The sequence below is a fragment of the Natrix helvetica genome (genome assembly GCF_964273705.1).
Source record: "Natrix helvetica genome assembly, chromosome: 7".
In the NCBI taxonomy this organism is placed as follows: domain Eukaryota; kingdom Metazoa; phylum Chordata; class Lepidosauria; order Squamata; family Natricidae; genus Natrix; species Natrix helvetica.
In genome coordinates, this window is record NC_138558.1 from 74,625,412 (window position 1) to 74,647,794 (window position 22,383).

The 22,383-nt window shown below is 36.4% G+C and overlaps 1 protein-coding gene across 3 annotated transcripts in view; it reads right to left on the reverse strand.

The window, feature by feature from the left end:
- ATP8A1 (ATPase phospholipid transporting 8A1) overlaps positions 1 to 22,383 on the reverse strand; it is a 68,737-nt gene that overhangs the window by 38,001 nt on the left and 8,353 nt on the right. For 2 of the 3 annotated variants that reach the window (XM_081958948.1, XM_081958946.1), the window contains exons 2-13: positions 21,142 to 21,256; positions 20,611 to 20,710; positions 19,021 to 19,119; positions 17,265 to 17,310; positions 15,704 to 15,744; positions 13,745 to 13,818; positions 9,724 to 9,793; positions 8,439 to 8,566; positions 5,265 to 5,376; positions 3,719 to 3,884; positions 1,997 to 2,124; positions 1,425 to 1,502 (exon numbers count right to left, since the gene is read on the reverse strand). In XM_081958948.1, the coding sequence (XP_081815074.1) occupies positions 1,425 to 1,502; positions 1,997 to 2,124; positions 3,719 to 3,884; positions 5,265 to 5,376; positions 8,439 to 8,566; positions 9,724 to 9,793; positions 13,745 to 13,818; positions 15,704 to 15,744; positions 17,265 to 17,310; positions 19,021 to 19,119; positions 20,611 to 20,710; positions 21,142 to 21,256 (1,157 nt within the window). Of the gene's footprint in view, positions 1 to 1,424; positions 1,503 to 1,996; positions 2,125 to 3,718; positions 3,885 to 5,264; positions 5,377 to 8,438; positions 8,567 to 9,723; positions 9,794 to 11,746; positions 11,821 to 13,744; positions 13,819 to 15,703; positions 15,745 to 17,264; positions 17,311 to 19,020; positions 19,120 to 20,610; positions 20,711 to 21,141; positions 21,257 to 22,383 lie in introns of all 3 variants that reach the window. The other variant, XM_081958947.1, reaches the window with a different exon arrangement.

The following is a 22,383-nucleotide window of genomic DNA, read 5'->3' on the forward strand; positions in this document are numbered from 1 at the left end:
TTCTCAACAACCTTCGCCAAAAAAGGGAGGTTGGAGACTGGACGATAATTAGCTAGCTCCATTTGGTCAAGTGAAGGCCTCTTGAGTAAGGGCCTCACCACCGCCTCTTTCAAGACGGTAGGTAAGGATCCCTCACCCAACGAGACGTTCACCAGGCCCAGAAGCCAGCCTCGTGTCACCTCCCAGGATGCCAGTACCAGCCAGGAGGGACACGGGTCCAATGAACATGTGGTGGGTCGCAGCCTTCCACGCAACCTGTCTAAATCCTCGGGGGCAACAGAGTCAAACTCCTCCCAGAGTGGACTCACAAGACTCACTGTTGACGGCCCGTCCAGACCACTGGAGGGGGCCCATCCGCTCCGGATCTGAGCGACTTTGTTCTGCAGATATTCTCCAAACTCCTCTGCTCTACCCTGTAAGGGTACCCCCCGCGTTTCTTGCACCAAGAGGGAGCGGGTGACCCTAAACAGGGCGGCAGGGCGGTTATCCGCAGACGCAATAAGAGCGGCACAATGTCTACGTTTGGCCGCTCTCAATGCCACGAGGTAAGTCCGTAAATAGGCTCTTACCTGTGTTCGGTCAGACTCGGAGCGTGAGGACCTCCACCTGCTCTCTAGACGTCTCCTCTGGCGCTTCATCACCCTCAGCTCCTCGGTATACCAGGGAGCCCGGGTGGGTCGCTGCCGTAGGAGAGGTCGCAAAGGCGCAACCCGGTCCAAGGCCCCAGCCGTCGCCCTATTCCAGGCGGCCACTAGGTCCTCCGACCGAGAATTTGAAGATAAATTTGAAGATTTATGTTCTGTCTACATGGATGGGATTAAATTTAGTAGCAGCTGCTAAATAAATAACATCCTCTTTTTTGGGAAGTGTTCCTAAAGCTGCTGTATCTCCGGGAATTCTTTGTCTTTTTGTTTCTTTCATAATATTTTATTGAACTTTAAAAAATACAAAGATAAAAAACTAATTGTAAGTGTTGCTTACTGAGAATATTTATGATATCTTGTCAATAATTCCGGTAATGAGACATTGCTAAAAATGGCACTTAGAATCATTTGTTTTTTCTTACCAGATCTGTAGGACTTTTTATAAATGTTCTCCTGTTCAGAATAGTGGTTGAATTAGGGTATTGGTATAAATGAGTCTCATTAGACCCTGGCATGTTCCGGAGAATCATCCCTAGGACAGGAGTGGGCAACTGTGACCCCTTTATGACTTCAACTCCCAGAAACTGTCAGGAATTCTACACTGGCATATTTGGGGGATAAATGTAAACATAATCCATTTAAACATAGGATAGAGAATGTTTACATTCTACCAAGTTATCAGATAAATGACAAAGGAGGTGGTTGTGTGAATTTAAATTAAGAAATTACACATTAATAAAACAATAGAACTCCCCCCTCCCAACCCCCCCCCCCAAATACCTGGCCAAGTTCTTCATTAAGATTGGACGTACGTGCCATGGCACCAGTGTCTGTAAGTTCATAATGCATGTCAATATCCTAATGAAATAATAATAATAAAAAGCTGAAAGGGGTATTAACTTGTGCACACACTCCACTGCAATCTGTTTTGAGCAAAACATTAAGCAAGAACTTGGTATTAACTAAACATTTACCAAAATTGTATTCCCATGTGTAAATATTGAGGATAGGATGGGGCTATAAAGTCAAGTGTAGGGCTAGGAGGTAGACTTCCACCACTGAGAATATGCATTATACTACTCATTATCTGTCTTTGTAGTTTGTATTAGGGGTAAACATGTTTTTGTAAGCTCGTATCTTAAAAGGTTTAGTTGTAAGGGATTTCATTAACCTATACCATTTAAAGCCTCCAATCATGTAAGGTTATATTTTGTGATATTTTATCTTGAAATTTAATCTGCACTATTTTAACAAATAGCTTCTATTATCAAATATTATCAAACAGTATATATTCTATTCTTGAAATGAATTATTAGAAAGTCTGCAAATAGCACAATAATTTTTATATTTACCCAATTTATAAAATATGCTTGAATAAATTTAACAACTTCCAGTGTAACTAACAGGCTGATCGGAATTAGATTATTGAAGAGAATGATAAATGTCAGGAAATTGAGTCCAAAATTATTAGCTCCGCCATCTGTTAAAACAGAGAGAACAAAGAGAAATCATGCATGATTTATAACATTGAGCACAATAATTTTAGAAATTTATTTACTTAGGGTTTTTTAAAAAAAAACTATATAGAAAGCTCTTCTAATATCCTGGTTCCTATGAAACCTGCTCTAGAATCTGTTGTTTGCCTTAGAAAGAAATCTGAATAGAGGTGTAAAAAAAAACAACCCAACACAAATTAGAAAATAGAAGTTAAACTGGATCTCTGTTAAGATCATAGTACAGACAGAAAGGTATAAATCCACCATACCATGTGCTAATGTCCTAGTGCTTTGTGTTGTGACCATAACAATCTTGAACTAAACACACTCAAAACCATAGAAATGGTGGTAGATTTTAGGAGAAACCCTCCTATACCACCCCTCTTACAACATTAGACAACACAGTAGCAACAGTAGAGACCTTCACATTTCTAGGTTCTATCATATCTCAAGACTTAAAATGGACACCTAACATCAAAAGCAGCATCAAAAAAGCACAACAAAGAATGTTCCTTCTGCGCCAACTCAGGAATCTCAAACTGCCCAACGAGCTGCTGATTCTGTTCTACAGAGGAATCCTTGAGTCTGTCATCTGCACCTCCGTAGCTGTCTGGTTTGGCTCTGCAACCCAACAAGACAGACACGGACTTCAGAGGAGAATCAGAACTGCAGAAAAAACAATGACTGCCAACCTGCCTTCCACTGAGGACCTGGACACTGCACGGGTCAAAAAGAGGGCTGTGAAAATATCTACAGACCCCTCACATCCTGGACATAAATTGTTTCAACTTCTATCCTCAAAACAACACTAAAGGGCACTGCACACCAGAGCAACTGGACACAAGGACAGTTTCCCCCCCGAATGCCATCACTCTGCTAAACAACCCATTCTCACAACACTGTCAAAATATTACTAAGATTGTATTACTATTACTCTTCTCATCTTCCTACTACCTATCATCTTTTCTACTTATGGCTATAACTTTGTTGCTTGTATCTTTACAATTTATATTGTTTTATTTAGTCTCCTAGGATTATTAATGTTGATTGCTTATTTAGTATCCTATGACTATCACTAAGTGTTGTATTTTATGATTCCCAATAAATGTATTTATGACTATGATCATGATTTATCACTTATATCTTCATGCATACTGAGAGCTTATGTACCGGAGACCAATTCCTTGTGTGTCCAACCACACTTGGCCAATAAAGAATTCTATTCTGTTCTGTTCTGTTGTTCTGTTCTATTCTATTCATTTACACTCTTTGAAATAATGTATGAAATGCAACTACTGGACAGGGCTTCACACAATTTCTAATTTGAATCTGGACAAATATGTCTTCTGGTAAATTTGTATATGGTTATGCAAGTGCACGCACACACAATTCTTCAAGTTACCAACTATATTAAAAATTTCATTTAAAACCTTTAGTCAATATTAACCATAATACTGCTTTAAACAGATGTAAATACAAGGACGCATCACACACTTATTTTACTTTATAGACGTAAAGTAAGATATACAGTAGATATCATTATGGCACACAAAAATGCACTTGTTTTAAGGGGCTTACAGCTTAGGTTGATGTACCAGTCTTTCCCTTCGTGCTTTTGATTCCATATAGCTGCACCAATGGAACAAACTAGAGATATGGCAATAAGAATGCAGAACAAAAACAGAATTTGTATATTTGTAATTCTTTCCACATTAGACAGCTTAAGAGGTGGGCTTGTTGAGTTCTGTGGAAGAAAAAGAGGGTCCACAAGTAAATATGACATTCATATGCTAATTTATTTCCTTTTCTTTAATGTCTAAGGATATTTTCATGCTTTAATCATCTTAAATATTCATATCAATTACTGATGTAGCTTACTAGCTGACAACCTGGCGTTGCCCGGGTATTAATTTATAGGGGGGAAATGTCAGGAAATGTTACCAAATGTAATTTCTAATGTTGGATTTTCCCCCTTACCAGAGGGAGCCCCCTTGTGGAGTACTGTGAAGCTGTTACCATGGCAACTCCACTGCGCTGCACAATAGAAGCCATTTTAAGGCACAACAGGCTGTATCTTAACAGAACACACACCCAGAGGGGTGTTAGGGGTGTCTTACCCCCCACAGTATTTGTCTATAGAGAGAAAGTCATCTGTGTACCAAGTTTGGTTGAAATTGCTTGAAGCGTTCCAGAGCTATGCTGGAACATACACACACAGAGCTGTTTTTATATGTATAGATTCTATTCTATTCTATAAAGGCTTGAAAAACACAGTACAGTTTTAACTTGGGTGGTACATTCCATTGATGGTGTCAATAAATAAAACAATAGGACCTACTGTTGAAATAAATGCTAAAAACAGAGATACATTAGATTTTTGTAGCCATATGAGACTGTTATGGCATTTTAAAAATTAACAAATAATTGAAGTGTATGTGATAAGAAGGCTGATTTGTCTTTTATGTATCATGGGATTTTGTTGTCCTATAAATAAATTACTGCCGATTTAATTTGACAGTAAAATAAATGCACACTTTTATTTATTAATTTATGAGTCATATGTTTATCTAGTGAACTGAGAAAACCAAGGATATAACCTTAATATGTGTCAAATGATACCAACATATTTACCCAATAATAATGATGGCCAACTATTTTTTGATCTGTATAGCAAATTCATGGTGTTAAGTGTTCCTTTATGCAGATAGTCCTCAACTTATGACTACACCAGAGTCCAAAATTTTTGTTGCTGAGAAAGTTAAATGAATTTTGCCCCATTTTACGACCTTTGTTGCCACAGTGGTTACACGAATCTGCAATCTGGGAAACTGCAACTGTCATAAATATGGGTCAGTTGCCAAGCATCTGAATTTTGATCATGTGACCATGAGGCGGCTGCAACGATTGTAAGTGTGAAAAATGGTCATCTCTTTTTTTCAATGACGTTGTAACTTTGAACAGTCACTAAATGAACTGTTGTAGGTTGAGGACTACCTGTATGGTCATGCTTCCAATTTATTATCCAATCGGGCGACCTTTTGTTCCTGTCCATTACGGCATAAATATAGAGCAGAAGATCCAAAGAGCTTTAACATACAAGGTTATTCTCGGTTAGGAGACAAACCTGCATAAGTTTTGTATCATGTCCTGTATAAACAACGATTCCATGAACCCACTGTGTATTTCTGAGTTGAGCACCACGCAGAAGAATCTGGTCAGGCCCCAGTGGAACAGTCCTAAAAGAGAAGACAGCAAAAATTAAGCCACACTGAATCGATAAAAAAATAATTACTTCAGAAACAATAATATAGAAACAGATTGGGTTGGGGGGGGGGATTCTTAGGCATATTTATTAAATGCTAATGGGAATAATAATAATAAGAATTAATAAGAACATAATTTTTATTCTGCCATAGGGTATGTTATGTTTCTCTTTGCATTGTACACAGCCAAATTGCTATTTTGCACTCATATTTTTATCGTCCTGTCAATCCTTGCAACTGATCATTGCATCCAAAATTGAGTCACATCCTGATTTAATATAGGTCGCACGATTAAGCCTCACCACCATTTTCCTTGTTCATTAGGGATATTTTTTTTAAAGAGTGAAAAAGACAGAGGTAGTACATATGAATCAATAAGGCCTCTTGTACCATTAGCAACAGTACTATAAAAAGCGTTTCAATTTAGCTTTTCATCTTTATTTGCTGTCAGGTGATTAATCTACAAAAAGGCTTGACTTCTCTCTTCTTTTATCTTTGTGCTGCTGATAAAATCAAGGTGCTACCCATTTTTGTCCAGGGAGCACCATAAATCTTGATATACGATGTTGTTTTTCCCTTTGATTCTTTCTTTAATGAGTTTTCTTTTGCATGTTGGCGGAAACCATCCGGATGTTAAAATGCTGCTGAACCCATTGAAAGGAAGTCTTCTGCAATCCAGATTTCATCCTGGATGGCCTGGAACCTATGCCAGAATCAGCTGAACTTTGCAGGCCTCACTTCTTAATATTGGGTTTTAGGTACATTTCTACCGAATGGGAAGTCAGGATATGCAGACCATTTCTAACACAAAATAGTCCCCTGCAAGTAACATCCTTTTTCCACAGAGACTTGGATTGTAACCTCAGTATTGAATGGAACTAGCTAAATGGAATAGAGAATACGGCATTAACCACATTTCTCAGAGGCTAGATCTTTTTGTACATTCAGGTTATTGTTGTTGTTGATGGTTATGAATTCGTATCCGACCCATCGTGACCCCATGGATAACGTTCCTCCAGGCCTTCCTGTCCCCTACCATCCTCTGGAGTCCATTTAAGCTCACGCCGGCTGCTTCGGTGACTCCATCCAGCCACCTCATTCTCTGTCATCCCCTTCTTCTTTTGCCCTCAATCTTTCCCTGCATGAGGCTCTTCTCCAGGGAGTCCTTCCTTCTCATCAGGTGGTCAAAGTAGTTGACTTTCCTCTTCAGGATCTGGCCTTCTAAAGAGCAGTCAGGGTTGATCTCCTCTAGGACTGACCGGTTGGATGGCCTTGCAGTTCAAGGGACTCAATGCAGGAGTCTTCTCCAGCACCAGAGTTCAAAGGCCTCCATTCTTTGGTGCTCAGTCTTTCTTATGGTCCAACTTTCACAGCCATCCATTGCAACTGGGAAAACCATAGCCTTGACTATATGCACCTTTTTTGCCAGGGTGATGTCTCTGCTTTTTAGTCTGCTGTCTAGATTTGCCATCCATACATCCAGGTTATGTTTATTGCTATTAAATTCTTCTAGATGAAAAGTAAGTTCATAGATTGTAACATGATGTGTGTGCTTCGTGTTTTCTTTTGTGGACAAACACAAAAATGTGCACCGTCCATGGCCAACCATAGATAATCCCTGTTGTGCTTTTGTGGATAGAGTGCCACTTAACAAAAATGTGTGTGGTGCATGACCATTTATAGATATTCCCGTTGTTATGGTTGCTGAGATTTTCCAGCAAATTATGCTTTTGTATGTTGAGCTTTGCCAGCAAACAGCCAAATACAAAAATGTGCATTGTGCATGTGAATAATAGATGCATTGTTACATTTGTTGAGCTTTTGGGCTGACAAATGCACAATTGCGCTGCTTTTTTGTTTGTTTGTTGCATAATGCCAAGTATGCTATGCCTGCATAGAAAGTGGTCTCAAGCTAATGGAGGATTTTTCCTGTGGGTTCACAAATACTGTTAAAACTGAATACATTTCCAATTTCTGGGTTCAGTTCTCTGCTGCTTGTCCAAGCAACATTTAGGCTTTAGAAATGTTATAAAGTATTGCTTCTATAGTAGGCTATAGAAATACTTAAAATAATTCACTCTGCCAATTTTTCTGTAAGTTGCATGATAGTTACTACTTAATTTTGTTTATCAATGACTACCTTGCCTCCAAGTTTGAAAATTAAGAAAGCAACCGGTTTGTTTTGAGTTTCCATAAATAGTGGAAGTTTCAAAATGTCTCAACTTTCCTTCCCTCTGAACTTAAGACACTTGAAACATTCTAACTGAATGTGCCAATTGTTTCACAATTTGTTTCACAAATTTATTTTTGTTTCGCATCAGCTCCTTTGGGGACGGAGATACAGATAAGTCAAGGACTTACAACGGTTTGCTTAATGATGGTTCGAAGTTACAACGGCACTGAAAAAAGTGACTTATGACCATTTTTCACACTTATGAATGTGGCAGCATCCCCATGGTCACGTAATTTACATTTGGAACCTGACAACTGATTCACATTTATGCCGTTTGAAGTGTTGCTTCCAGCTCCATTATGATTCGGATTCTCTGGCATAATGGGTGTTTTAGGATGCTTGGAGCAAAATACTGGTTGAGGTCCGAGTAATGAGGTTAAGGAATCAGATAAGAGAGGCATTCATTTTAAGTTGTTAAGATTAGAAATAGGTCTAGGAAGTGAATGTGTAAAATGAAGAGTAAAAGTTTTCATGATTAAAATCTGTTTTGTTTCATTCACTTTTTTTCTCCAAACTTTAAGGTTTGAACAATGATGCTGAAATAAAATGGCCAAACTTTTTTTTTTAATGGCAGGATGAATAAGCACATTGAATTAATAATTACTTATAAAATGGTTGCGGGAGGTGGGTGTTACCAGAACTTTAAACAGTGAAAGTAAACTGAAATTAATACAGCTGACATATATATTATTTTTTGTTAAAACACAGCAATGAAAATATTCTTTCCATCAATATCAATATTCTATTTTTTAATAGATTTTAGAAATATTATGAAAGAAATTGCACTCAAAAGTTTACATACCCATGGCTGTCTAGTCTAATATTTCCAACAAAGTCATAGAGATGTCTATTAGGACTCTCACATTCAATTTTGCCTGAAAGTCTCACCAAGTTGTCAATGTCCTTTATATCAGCGGTCAGTGGTAAGCCCTGTTTGAATAAAAGTGTTCATAATGCGATAATGAAAAATTAAGAATAAGTAACACAAGCTTATGATTTCCTATATATGGGTGTTTACATCTATTTATTAATTTATTAGTTGCATTCACCGATAATAGTAAATCATATATCATGATGTGTATAAGCAAATTCATCCTGCAGTTAGCTTCAGTTTCACAAGCTCTTTTTTCCTTAATTCCATATAATTATCAAGATATTGAAAACTGATTTATTTTTATTTAAGAACAGGATGTCATATTGTCTGGAGCAAAAAACTGTGCCTCATATAGATTACTGTCAGTTAGAAACACACACACACACAGAAATTTATCTATATAATTAAGTCTGTATTTTTAATTATGATTTTAAGTGGTTCATAATAAAGTTAAAGACAGAATGGAAAGATTCAGAAATATCGCTCTAAGCCAAAATACAAACTGCACGACGACTGATTAAACTTCCAAGTTGCTAATAACTGTTGATAGTTTCCACAATTCTTTGCACTGATGACGTGACAAATTTAAGACAACTAAAAGCAAAATTTCAAATATTTCTTCTCTGCCCTAAGCTGCATTCACGCATTTCAACCTATGTATATATATACCTTTGCACTAGCCCTAATCATTTATCAGCTGATAACATATTCATATTTTAATTATATATTTTCATTATAAAAAAATCTGTTTATCTTTTTATGAATGATACTGTCCTCTCGTTTTTCTTCCCCCCTCCCTGTTCATCTGCAGTGCCCAATTTCCCATGTAAGATTTTTCACAAAATAAAGTGAAACACCTAATAAAACTGAAAGGATTGAGAAGACTGCAAACATAAAATTGAAGCGTTATTAATTTTTATACTTGCATTCTGAAAATGCAAGAAGGGATATATATTATCAATATTTTACAGGTAAAACCACGCTTCTTAAAATGCGGATTCTTCTTTATGTAAATAACAGACTAACATCAATAGTATGCAATACACCTTGGATCAGTGCCTACATCTCTTGAGGACTAAAATGAACGTTCAAGACCCTTAATGCTTTTTTTTTTGCCCTTTAAGATTCTGCTTCATTCTGTGTACTATGCACTGAGAATTATCTTGAAGCAATATAAAGTAAGATAATAGAGAGGGGAAAACATACTTCTTACCTGTCGTATTTTTAAATTAGTTTCGCCATCTAAATTTGATGTTTCAATGTAGCACATAGCTTGCGGCTCACTTATAGAAAAGAGAAGATCCATTTTATAAATTAAGCAGTCCAGAATCTATTTTCACTGAAATGCATCATCATTCTTTAGTTTATATTATTGTCATTAAACAAAATATGAACTAGTAATTTACATTTTCAGTCAATGACCCTTAAAATATGTAAAGAAAATTATTCATATTGACTTCATTAATGACCGGTAGAAATTCACTGACTCCAGATTTTTGTTGGACAGAAAAAGCAAGCTAAATAGTTTGACATGAAACTAAGCTTGCAATCCATAGGTTTGAATAACATAAATTCTCTAGTTTTTTTAAATAAAGTAACACAAAATAAATATGCAACATATAGGAAGTCCTTGACATATAACAGTAATTGAGCCCAGAATTACGATTATAAATCATTGCAATCACAAAGCAGACCAAAAAGTGACTGCGCCTGATTTTATGACTTTTGTGGCGGTCGTTAAGTGAATTTGGCAATTATTAAGCAAATCTGTTCTATTCAGGAAATAGCTGGCAAAAAAGACAAAAATCACAGTCAACATAATTATAATTGAATGCATTTTATTGTAATTGCATTGTAATTAAATGCATTGTATGAAAATACCACATCTCCCAAAATACATGTAATGTTGATCTTGCATTTATGTCAAAAATATATTTAGTAAATGTTGAATATTTAGTAAAGTTGCTCATCCATATTTAAACAGGAATTTTTTCACTTTACATTTACGTTTTAAAAGTCAGTTTTTCTGAAAATGTAATTGACTGATTACAATTAACTTGCAAATTATTTCAGTTTCAGTATATGAAACATATTTAAATCCGGACATATTTCATATGATTTAACAAATATACACTGTGTTTGCAATCTTTTACACATCTATCTAGGAGTACCTCTACTCAATTCAAACTAGTTTAATTCTGAATAATCATGTGTGCATAGGATTGCACTGGAAAGCTACCAAATTATGTACATATAATTTAAAATAAGCCCTATTTATCAAATTTGTTTACATTTGACTGAATATTTTTTGAAGAACACTGAAAATAAATGAGTGGAACATCAAAGATCGGGAAAATATGTTTCATTACCGAAATTAATATATTTTGACATTCATCACTATAATCAAATAAAATTAATGATGTCAAACAAAATGCAATCCAAACATAGAATCTATATAAAAACTGCTTTTATTGAGGTAGCATGCTGTTCATCCATCAACAAAGCCAAATGCATGCAAAATAAAGCATGCAACATTTAGATCTGTGCTGTGGGTCCTCTAGAATTCTCAAAATGTATCATTTGTTAACAACGAAAGTGTTGTATAAAATTATTGTTAAGCATGAAGTTCTCTATGGCATGATTTATGATCATATGATTTATAGTTCATGTTTCTAGACAGCCCATCTTCCTCAAGGGACTCGAGTTTAAAACTTTAGATGGTGTCTGCATAACAACGTCATCAAAACAGTTTATTTTAGTCATTGGCTTATTTTATAGAATAAATCTGGAAGTTGATCAACTATTTCTGCATTAAGTGCAATCCTAAGACTCTTGATTTATAGGTTTGTCCGATAAATTTCAGTGGAACTTGTGCTGAAGTACAAGGGTGTTTAATTGCACATATGGCTTTAATAATCATACAGATTACAGAGAGCTGCAAAGCACTATATAAGTCTGAGTGCTATTAGCTTAGACCAGGGGTGTCCAAACTTGGTAAGACTTGTGGACTTCAACTCCCAGAATTCCCCAGCCAGCCATGCTGGCTGGGGAATTCTGGGAGTTGAAGTCCACAAGTCTTAAAGTTCCCAAGTTTGGACACCCCTGGCTTAGACAAAGTCGAACATTCCCTTGTACTTTCATCTGAATGCATCTTTGTTCACAGCAGAATCCTTTTCTGCCTTGGTTTAATAGACGGACCCAGAAACACATTTATTCTAGAACCGATTCATTCTAACCTTGTGGACAGACAGATGAGATCAGCTGGGAGATGCTCCCCATTGGTCACCTTCACTATTTCCCCCACTGCAACCTTTACCAGTTTTGAAATAATAATAATTATAACAGAATAATAAATAAAAGAGGAGAAATCAAACGGATTAAAAAAGAAAGACAGAAAAATGAAGTTATTGTATAAAGCGTGTTAAGGAACAGTCTCCCCCACCCCCAATCTATTTAATTTGGATCAGAAAAATGTGTTATTTAAAATATTTTTAGAGACAGCAAAAATAATCCTAAAATGGGAACATCACAGCGTAATTGTCAAGCGCAGGGGAAATCAGGAGATTCAGGCAGTTCAAATAAGTATAAAGATTTACTGCAAGCTTAAACTCTCTACAAGAATCTGAGCTACTAACGGTCAAGGGAAATGAGCGGGAGATAAGAAAGGCATTCAAGGGGAATGGACTTAGAGCTCTTGTGGGTGCACAGGGACTTGTGATTGAGGCCATGTTTGACCCCACCCTCAGGCTCATCCTGGTCATCTTCTACAGTAATACAAATTCTTAGTATTAGAAAGGAAATAGAGCAGTGATGGCGAACCTTTTTTGGCTCGCGTGCCAAAAGTGGGGGGAGCGCAGGGGGCCCGTGTGTGGGCATGTCACACCCATAATGCAATGCGCACAACCCCAATGCGCATGTGTGCATGACCAGTGCTCCACATTTTTGGCATGCTTTCCTCGCCCTCCCCAGGCTCCACAGCCTCCCCCTCCCCCCGGAGGCTTCAGGAGCTTTCCTGAAGCCTCTGGAGCATAAAAAACCAGCCCTATGGGCAAACCGGAAGTTCGGGAACAGACTTCTGGTTTGCTCATAGGGCCGGTTTTAGCCCTCAGGAGCCGTCAGGGGCCTTCCGGAGGCTCTGGAGGGCAAAAAATGAACTTTCGGTTTGCCCGTAGGGCCGTTTGTTTGCGCTCCAGAGGCTTCAGGGAAGCTCCTGAAGCCTCTGGAAGGCCTCTGGGGGGTGGGGGGTGGCTGTTTTCGCCCTCCCCAGGCTCCTATAAAGTCTCTGGAGCCTGGGGAGGGTGAAAAATGACCTCAAAAGAAGGCCGGTCAGCTGGCCAGTGCGCTTATGCGCGCTGGCCAGCTGACAGGGCAACACCTCACGTGTCCTGACAAATGGCTTTGCGTGCCATCTGTGGCATGCGTGCCATAGGTTCGCCATCCCAGAAATTGAGCATTATAATGTATTATTTAACTTCAGCAAAATAATAAAAGTAATTTGAAAAAGGAATGGAGATAAATATCTTGGTTTCCTTTTGAGTTGCTAAGAACTCCTTTAACAGAATTAACAAATACTGGAATTCATGGCTGTTTCACAATCCTAGAGAGGTACTCCGATATTTTTAGAAATTCAAATTCAGCACATCTACCAGGAAGACATGATGTAGATGGGGTGGGAATCAAATAGCCATTCTATGGGCAATTTCCTCATAGAAAATATCCAAATAGAGTGTGAGGTTTCAGCTTTCATTGAGAAAGGAAAAGCCTATTTAAACAAGAATTGCATATGGTAAAAATCTTCAGGTAAGGGTAGTAAAATACTCTCTTTAAATATTTATATTTGGAGATAATGACCCAATCAAATAGATTTGGAGTGGGTGGGTGTTTCATATATTGAGTTGTCCAAGGAAACACAGATAAACAAGATTAAATTTCACAGGAATGAAATCTAGTATTTTGAAATCTGAATGCATGTCTTGAGGCTTTAAAAAAATATTAATTAAATTAGGAGGAAAATCTTCTGAGTTCCAAACTATGAAAGAAAATATAACCAGAAGCACTGCAAAGCCCAGTACTTTATTCATTCGAAGTAGGCTTCCTTAGCAATAATTCATGTATGCAATATTTCAGCAGTTCTAAACATTTCTGTTTATTCTTTATTTCCTTGGTGCAATTATGGATCAAAGTTGGAGAGAGAAAACAAAGTCTATTCTGGAAACATTGGTGAACATCTCTACCTTGATGAGAGAAGTACAATGTCAGCAGGTATATATTCTTTGCCTTTTATTAAAACTATATCTCCAACATCTACCTGAAAGAAAACTAGGAATTGGTTAATGGTCTAAAACTAGCAGAATAATCCTTTCCTTTGCTGAATTTAAGTACGCACTGTGCAATAAAAGTAGTAAATGACTTAGAATGGAATCGAAGGTATGTAAGAGGTTTAAAAACTGTAGGCATTCCCATCTAAGTATTATTTTTCTCCCATTTAACAGAATAACCACATTTCTATTTTCATTTTATGACAGAAAGTAAAACACCATTTTCTCATAACAAAAAAGAGTGATGATCTGTTTTGTTACTTGGTATGAATACAAAATACATCTTTATGGTCAGTCAGCTCTTTGCCTTATTTAGATCATTTTGCACAGTCTGACAGTTAATCCTCCAAGAATTAAAAAAAAAAATGAGTTGACTTCAATACATAAATGTTATTAATATATTCTGTAGCACTTGTGCAGTAACAAAAATATAACAATTTGGAAGGTCTTTTTACTGCCTAAGAAATAAAGTACAGTATAGAATCTGTCAAGTCAAATACTGAGACACTCTCTTATAGCTATATAAAATTGATTACTAGAATAACTTGAATAATTTCTACTTAGAGGTAATTCCCACTTAGTTCAATGAAATTGACTTCTATGTGGGCAAATATAGATTTATAGTTGTCATGAATTAAAAATATCTAAAATGAATTCGTATTTCAGTTCTCCGGTGCTTATTTTCCCCTGAGTAAATACAGCAATCCATAATGAATGAAGGCACTTATAAGAACAATTAGAGCACTGTTCTATGCTAAACGAGAGGTGATATTTTTAATTCTTTATTATAATGCTGTTAGCACTATGATTACATTTACATTCTTAAACAGATAAGATACATGTGCATTTTGATTTGATTCATCTCATTTGATTCAATGTACTGTAAAAATCCAGGATATTTGCTAATTATGCTGTGTGAAAATAACTAGTGGTGGATTAATATGATAGGGAAATGGCAACTTTGAGAACTATCGGCATAGAATAATAAACTATTATTTTGCCTAAATCTTCTGCATATCAGAGCATACAAATTAACCCTTTAGGGATCAAGTGCACATTGAATTATTATGTAGGAAAAAAATAACCAGAACTTTCAATAAAACAATTAATGACAATTTAATCAGTATGGTAAACATACGGCCAACAAAATAGAAAACATATGGCAAAAATTAAATTTAATCTTTTTAATGACAATATATTCAATATGGTAAACACAAACATTTCATTTATTCAGTGTAATTCACTATAACATATATAAAGATTTAGATCCAAAGTTACCCTTCTCGGGGCAGGATTGCTTATATCTTATGTTACATACAGGTAGTCCCTGACATGACCACAGCCGAGCTCAAAAGGTGTTAAGTGACTTTTGCCCTATTTTATGACCTTTCTTGACATTGTTGTTAATTAAGTGATTAAGTGAATCACTGCAGTTAGTTAAGTTAGTAATATGGTTGTTAAGTAAATCTGGCCTTCCCATTCTCAGAAGATCGCAAAAGGAGATCCCAGGACCCCAGGACACTGCAACGGTCATAAATATGAATCAATTGCCAAGCATCTGAATTTTGATCATGTGACCATAGGGATGCTGCAATAGTCGTAAGTGTGAAAAACAGTCATAAGTCACTTTTCTCAGTGCCGTTTAACGTCACATAGTCACTAAATGAAAATCCTATAATTTGAGGACTACCTGTAGTAGTTTATATCACTGAATATAAGCTGCTGAGATAATTATTATAGTTAGGTAATGCAAAACGCTGCACACAATAAATAACTTGACAACAACATCCTTCAGCATTTAACAAGCATTGTTGTCTGTTCAATTCTCGGAATCTAAATCATATTTATATTTTACAATAATGAAACCACACATACCTTTTCCCAGTGTACAATCTCCCAAGCTCCATTTCTCAATACTGCATCATGAAAAGCAACAATAAAACCACAAATGCTTTATTAAATCCAAATTATTTTCTACTAATGTAACATTTGCTCTAAGATCCAATTATACAGAAACATTATATCTGTATGTATATATGTATGTGCGTGCGTGTGTATATATATATATATATATATATGTGTGTGTGTGTGTGTGTGTGTGTGTGTGTGTGTGTATGTATGTATATATATATTTGTGTTATTTGTACTGATAAATAAATAAAGGGAGACTAGTATAGATGTGATGAGCCGAAGGACAGAAAGAGGGAGTAGTGACCTTCCTCCCATATTTAGGCATACCAGGGGTTGTAACACAAATATATATACATTATATATATATACATACATACATACATACATACATACATACATACATACATATATATATATATATCATGGAAGCCATCGAAATAGAGAAACACCCCCACAACATGAACAAACGTGATACCTCCCGCCTACCAAACATCTGGAAACCAGCCCTAGCCAACAAACGAACACCACCTACCACCCAAGCCGTTAAAATACAAAACAACAATGCACACACAGCCTGCACCAATCAGCACCAATCTACCAATCATGATACAACCACACAACCAATCATTCCACTTACTGAAACAGGGCCAGCACCCCATCCCCTCCCACCAAGACTTACAGAAAGACGGCAGCTCTGATCACATTTTAAGCCCACAGCTTGAAGATGGCAGGTGAGATCCTGCCGAAACGTTGCAAAGACAATCATATATATATTTGGGCATACCAGGGGTTGTAACATACATACATACATACATACATACATACATACATACATACATACATACATACATACATACATATCAAAATAAAACCATGTGGGAACAAAACTTCATTCTATCAGAAATTTATTTTGTTATCCACATAATTCTGAATATAAAACCATTCATTTGTGCAAGATTCTGTCAGTCTTTTTATTTACTTTTTTTTCATCTTTTTTGGCTAAAGTGCTCTCTTTTTCAAGTACATAGTTTGTGTTTAGCTACCGGCAATTCGGAGGTCAACAAAAGTAGTCATTAAGTGAAACCAAAACTATGTTTGTTATCTTATAGGTAGTCCTTCACTTGTGACCATAATCAAGGCAAGAATTATTGTCATAAGGTGAACGATCATGTGACTGATTTTTTGATTTTTTTGTGGTGGTTGTTAAACAACCATGGCAATTGTTAAGTGAAACCATATTCCCCAAGGGCCGGTTTTTGCTCAAAAGCACAAGTAATGTCAGAAACTGGCAAAAAGAGAGTCGTGTATATGTTTATATGTGTGTACACACACACACACTTTACAATTTCTTGTTTATACTTTGAACACCATCTAGATTAACTGTCGTTAGATGGGTGACTATATAAATCATATAAATAAATAAAATGACAAAATAATTAGAAAAATAGCTTTATTTGGAAAACTTCATATGACTTTATTTTTACTCACTGAACAGTTAAAAATGGTTATATATGAAACGTCCTACCTTGTATTTCCTTTTTATTCACAGCATTATCAGCTTTCTGTCTTTTCTGAAACAAACGACAGATTTTTACAACGTTATTATGGAATATTTTAAATATTAGGCAAGTTAAATATGAAAGTGAATTATGACTAGGTTCACACAACATGTCCAACACATCATGTTAGAGAACTAGTGCCTAAATATGCACAAGATACCACATTTGGTAACTTTTTTTTGGTGATTTATCCTTCATGCAAACCAAGGCAGAACCTTTGAGGTTTCTTTTTTCAAAAAAGTACTATTGTCCAGGCAGACTGCAGAGAGCATCCTAAATTGGTGATATGCTATGGGATTTGTTCAAAATATTTTATTTTTTCAAGACATCCTCCTCTTGGCCTATATAGATGGACAAATAATGGACAAATAAAGAACAACACAGCAAGATATTGTTTCCATTATTCTCTTAAAGATTGTGGTTTTTGTACCAATTGAATTGGGACACAATTTTGGAACAGGCATTGTCTTGTTCTGATAATTGAAACGCTTTTACAAAACTAATAACATTCAATGTACTTTTTGTCATCAATGCATTTGGAAAATATTCTCAGTCTGGCATCCTATACATGCGATGGTTTCGTTTTAACAAGGGAAGCAAATCAGGCTCCACAGTCCACTCAAGGACCTGTTGGACTCAGCCTGCCTCTCAGCCTTAAAAACGGAGGCTTCCAAGGATTGAGAGAATAGCAAAATAACACAAGGCTGTGTTATTATCTTTATCTACATATATAAAAACGGCTGTTTGTGTGTATGTTCCAGCATAACTCTGAAACGCCTCGAGCAATTTTAACCAAACTTGATACACAGATGACTTACTCTCTGGAAACAAATACTGTAGGGGTAAGACACCCCTAATACCCCTCTGGGTATGTGTTCTGTTAAGATATAGCCTGCTGTGCCTTAAAATGGTTTCTACTGTACAGCACACTGGAGTTGCCATGGTAACGGCTTCACAGTACTCCACAAGGGTGCTCCCTCTGGTAAGGGGGGAAACCCCAACATTAGAAATCATGGTTGGCCCGGACATTTTCCCCATATAAATAAATACCCAGACAATAGCGGGTTATCTGCTAGTTCTGCATAAAAAAGCCGAGCCTCATATCGACTGGGTGCCTCTCTTAGGAATTACAAAATACAGACAGGAGAGTTGGGTGCCACTGGGTCCTGGAGAGGACTGAGGATGAGGATGAGTCCTGCTGAATGGGAAGCAAACCCCAAGGCCTGCAGGAACCTGGGGGGGGGGGGATAGACGGTGGGGATGCTGTAGTATTTCTGCAGCCCCTCTTAAGGATTAATACCTGAAGAAGTACTGCAGTGGCCGTTAACTTTGAAACTGGGCCATAAGTAGCTTTTGGGGTGTCTGCTGTAAGTCGAGGTTTACTTGTACTGAACAATCATACATAAAATATTGAAAATGCTTCAGTTAATAAAATGCATAGGAAGTACTAGGCCCCTGGGAGATGGAGAAAATCTATAGCAGTTCTGTTCATGAAATTCCTTCGCCTAAGGGCACATCATCTTGTGTGTTGCATGGGTAAAATCAGAAATGCATGTTCCATAACAAAATGTGAGGAATTGTTTGTTTAGCTGCTAAAAAAATATATGAAAAAAATCAAAATGAGTATAGTACTTAGTTTACGTCCCTTTAAATTTAAACATATATCTTATTTGAAGATGAGTAATTAGTTTAAAGTTATGATGGAAACATTTTGCTACTTACAATATCTTCTATTATTTCTTTGACTGCTGCTACAACTAAAATAAATAAGAGAGGAACCAATGTTGTATACCGTCCCGTTGGAGAAACATCTGGAATTTGCTAAAGCATAAAAAGTAAAGTGCATTTTAATATTAGTCATGTTAATTGTATGAAAACATGTTCAATAAACTGCGATAACAGCAGAATCCACATAAATGCCAATAAGGAAAATTTCTCAAATAGGTAAATAATAATTACAAGGTTATTTCGATTAATTATTATCTAGCCTAGTTACAAGTAACTCTCTCTTAATAAACATTGTATATTTATAATGACCAAAATACATTCCAATATTGATAGTAATTTGAGAGTTTTTAGGCATTATTGATTTAGGCATTACTGATCTATCTGGACTAAACTGTGAAGTCAGGAGAAGTTTGTTGTCAGTTTATGATTTCAGGTGAGTGATCTGAATTCCTTTTATCACAATTTAAAACTTGCTCAGCAATAAGTATATATAAAGTATTGATACCACTAATGGCCCAGGTCTTTAACCCCCCCCCCACCCCCATTTTTATTTATCCCAGAGTAAAAATGTGTAAAAATATGTTAAATTTAATCTCATTATCCTGATAGCCTTTAATACAATAAATACTACAGTGTAGAACCTGAAGGCAAATAAGACCTGACATGATATCAAAGAAATCACATAACAACTTTCTAGCTGATAATTTATTACTCTTTTTACTTGTTACATTAAGCTCTAAAGAAACACTGAGGCCAAAATATATGCCCAATTACAAAGTTCAGTCAGGAGGGTTAAACTCATTATCACATGACAGATAAGAAAATACAGGAGTTGGTATTTCCTATACAATTATTGCTTACATCATAAACACTCTTTATTATACTGATCATTACACATGGACAAGAAGAACTGGTAAAGCAACTTTCAGTTTAAAGTTAAGTACAGCAATATATGTGTTTCGGGAAATATTGCTTACATTCTTCAAAAATAATTTGGAAAAAATGCTTTGGACTTCAGTTGAGTACAATATCTCTTCGTTAATCATTGAATTGGGGTGACTCCCCTCCCCCCAGTTTTTTGGGTAAGTCTGAGAAAAGGAATCAACTCACTATAAATTGAATGCAACTCTTAAAAGCATTTTTTTCTCATAATCTGGTAAATATCAGGCTAAGTCCCTAACCTCTGCTTCTGTAGAGCTCAAAACACTTAGGAATCTTTTCATAAGAAAAGATAGACAATATATTTGTTTGTTCAATTTCCATTGGCCGCCCATTTCAATCAATCTCTCTGAGAAGCTTACAATTCAAAATATACATTATGGCTAAAAGTATTTAAAAGAGTTTAAAACAATAAAAGCAATAAAACTCCATAGCTATATTGAGAGGAAAAAAATAACCTCGCCCTGGTTTAAAATTTCACTCCCTAAGAAGTTCTAAGATTTTATCTGAACTTAAGACATTGCATAATGGAAGCCTGCAGCCACGGAGGCCATTGCAAACAATTGTATGACTTCTAACAATTAAATGTTACTGGAGGATAAAGGGAGGGAGGGAGGGAGCAAAGCACTTAACACACATTCTTACCTGAAGCAATGCAATGAAAAGAAAAAAGGCATTAGCAGCTCTCCTGAACTGGGAATAAAGGAACCTAGGCAGGAATGTGATAACGTTGTATTTTGCAGTGCTAAGAGAGAGGGATTAAAAACACATGGAATTAAGGGAAAGACATAAAAACAGATAAAATATGCAGAGAATACTAAGAGAGATTTTAAGAGCTAATGCAGCATTCGTAAGTCTAAATACACATAATGTCTTCCTCCTCCTCCTGGCAACCCCTCCTCCCTTTTGCCTGATGATCTTATTATCTGTCTGCAAGAAAACAGCCAAGCTCAGAGAGCATCAAGGACCCACCATAACTTGTGATCAGAAACATCCATGGGTGAGGTTTAAGGACATACATGGTTAAAGGAAGCACAAGCACCACCCTTTCAATGCGCACATAGTGATATTGCACACACATAACAGGTCAGAGCTAAAGATGCAGTGGCAGAACAGTGGTTTGGCTTTCATCAGAGAGTATGTAAGATAATTGTACAAAACTTTGGTTACAAATACCTGACATGATTGCTACAGAACTTAGAGAATTGTGGTTGATTGATGAATATAGTTCTCACTTCCTCTTGATCAGCTAATGAGGTTTTTTCTGAAACATCATCTGTCTTCTCATAACCTACAAAATATTATAAATCTGATATGTACATTTAAATTCTGCAATGATTTAAATGAAAACAAAAACCATTTTTAAACATTAGTGAGAAACACAAAAAACATATTGTACGTATTATTGTATCATTTGTATTGACAAAATTAATCTTTTAAATTCCTATTTAAGATGATTACATTTTTTATCTTTCCCTGGTCTGTTAGTGACATGCTAAGGTAGCTTGTCTAGCTGCTCAAAGCATTTAAATATTTTGATTTGACAGCCAAAATAATAACAACAATAATAATAATGTGCAGTTAAAATAAAAAATAAATGCCAAGATAACTAAAAGCATTAAAATAAAGTGTCATTAATTTTAGTTACGGAGAGCAACCAATATTAAGTAACACCACTCCTCCAAAGCCTTGTAGAAGTCTTGATCAATCATGCATTCTTTTTATGCTACGTCCAATCCTCGACCCTCTACTTCCTTCCTCCTAGTGGAAAAAATACTTCTCTCTTCTAGCTGATTTTTGGCTGCTTTAGTTTAAACACAAAACACTTTCTTCCTTTTTCTCTCCCCCACATCCTCAAGTGTTTCACAGCAAAGCTTTTCTAGACAACTCTGCCTACTAAGGTTGTAATGTCAGCTACTACGCTAGGAAGATTGTTGTACATGGTGGAGACCACTGTCTCTGAGCCATTAATTTAATCTGTTGTGAATCAACACTACTCAGTATTTTAAACTGAAATGAGCACGTTGGATTGGCTGCTTCTTCCAGGAGCCGGCGCTCCTCCAATTACCTACAGTAGAAGCAAAGCACTTAAGCACTTTTAAAAGTTAAAACTGTCACTGTGCGTGCATTAAGAAACCTGCTGGAAGCAAGCATAGTACCTGGAATATGATTACGAATATGGGTATACTGTAACTGCTCTTGCCTATCAGCTTACAGACAGCTGCACATTACACAACTGTGGCTTTCAAGTAACCTCCAAAAGGAAACCAATGTAGAGCGCCTTGCAATAGTCTATCGTCATGATGATAAGACTTTGAATTACTATCACCAGGTTTTCTTGCTCTGGAAAAGGGGTTACAGCTGGAGTACAAAGCTGGGCAAAGGCTTCCCTGGTTATGCCCCCCCCCCACCTCTTTA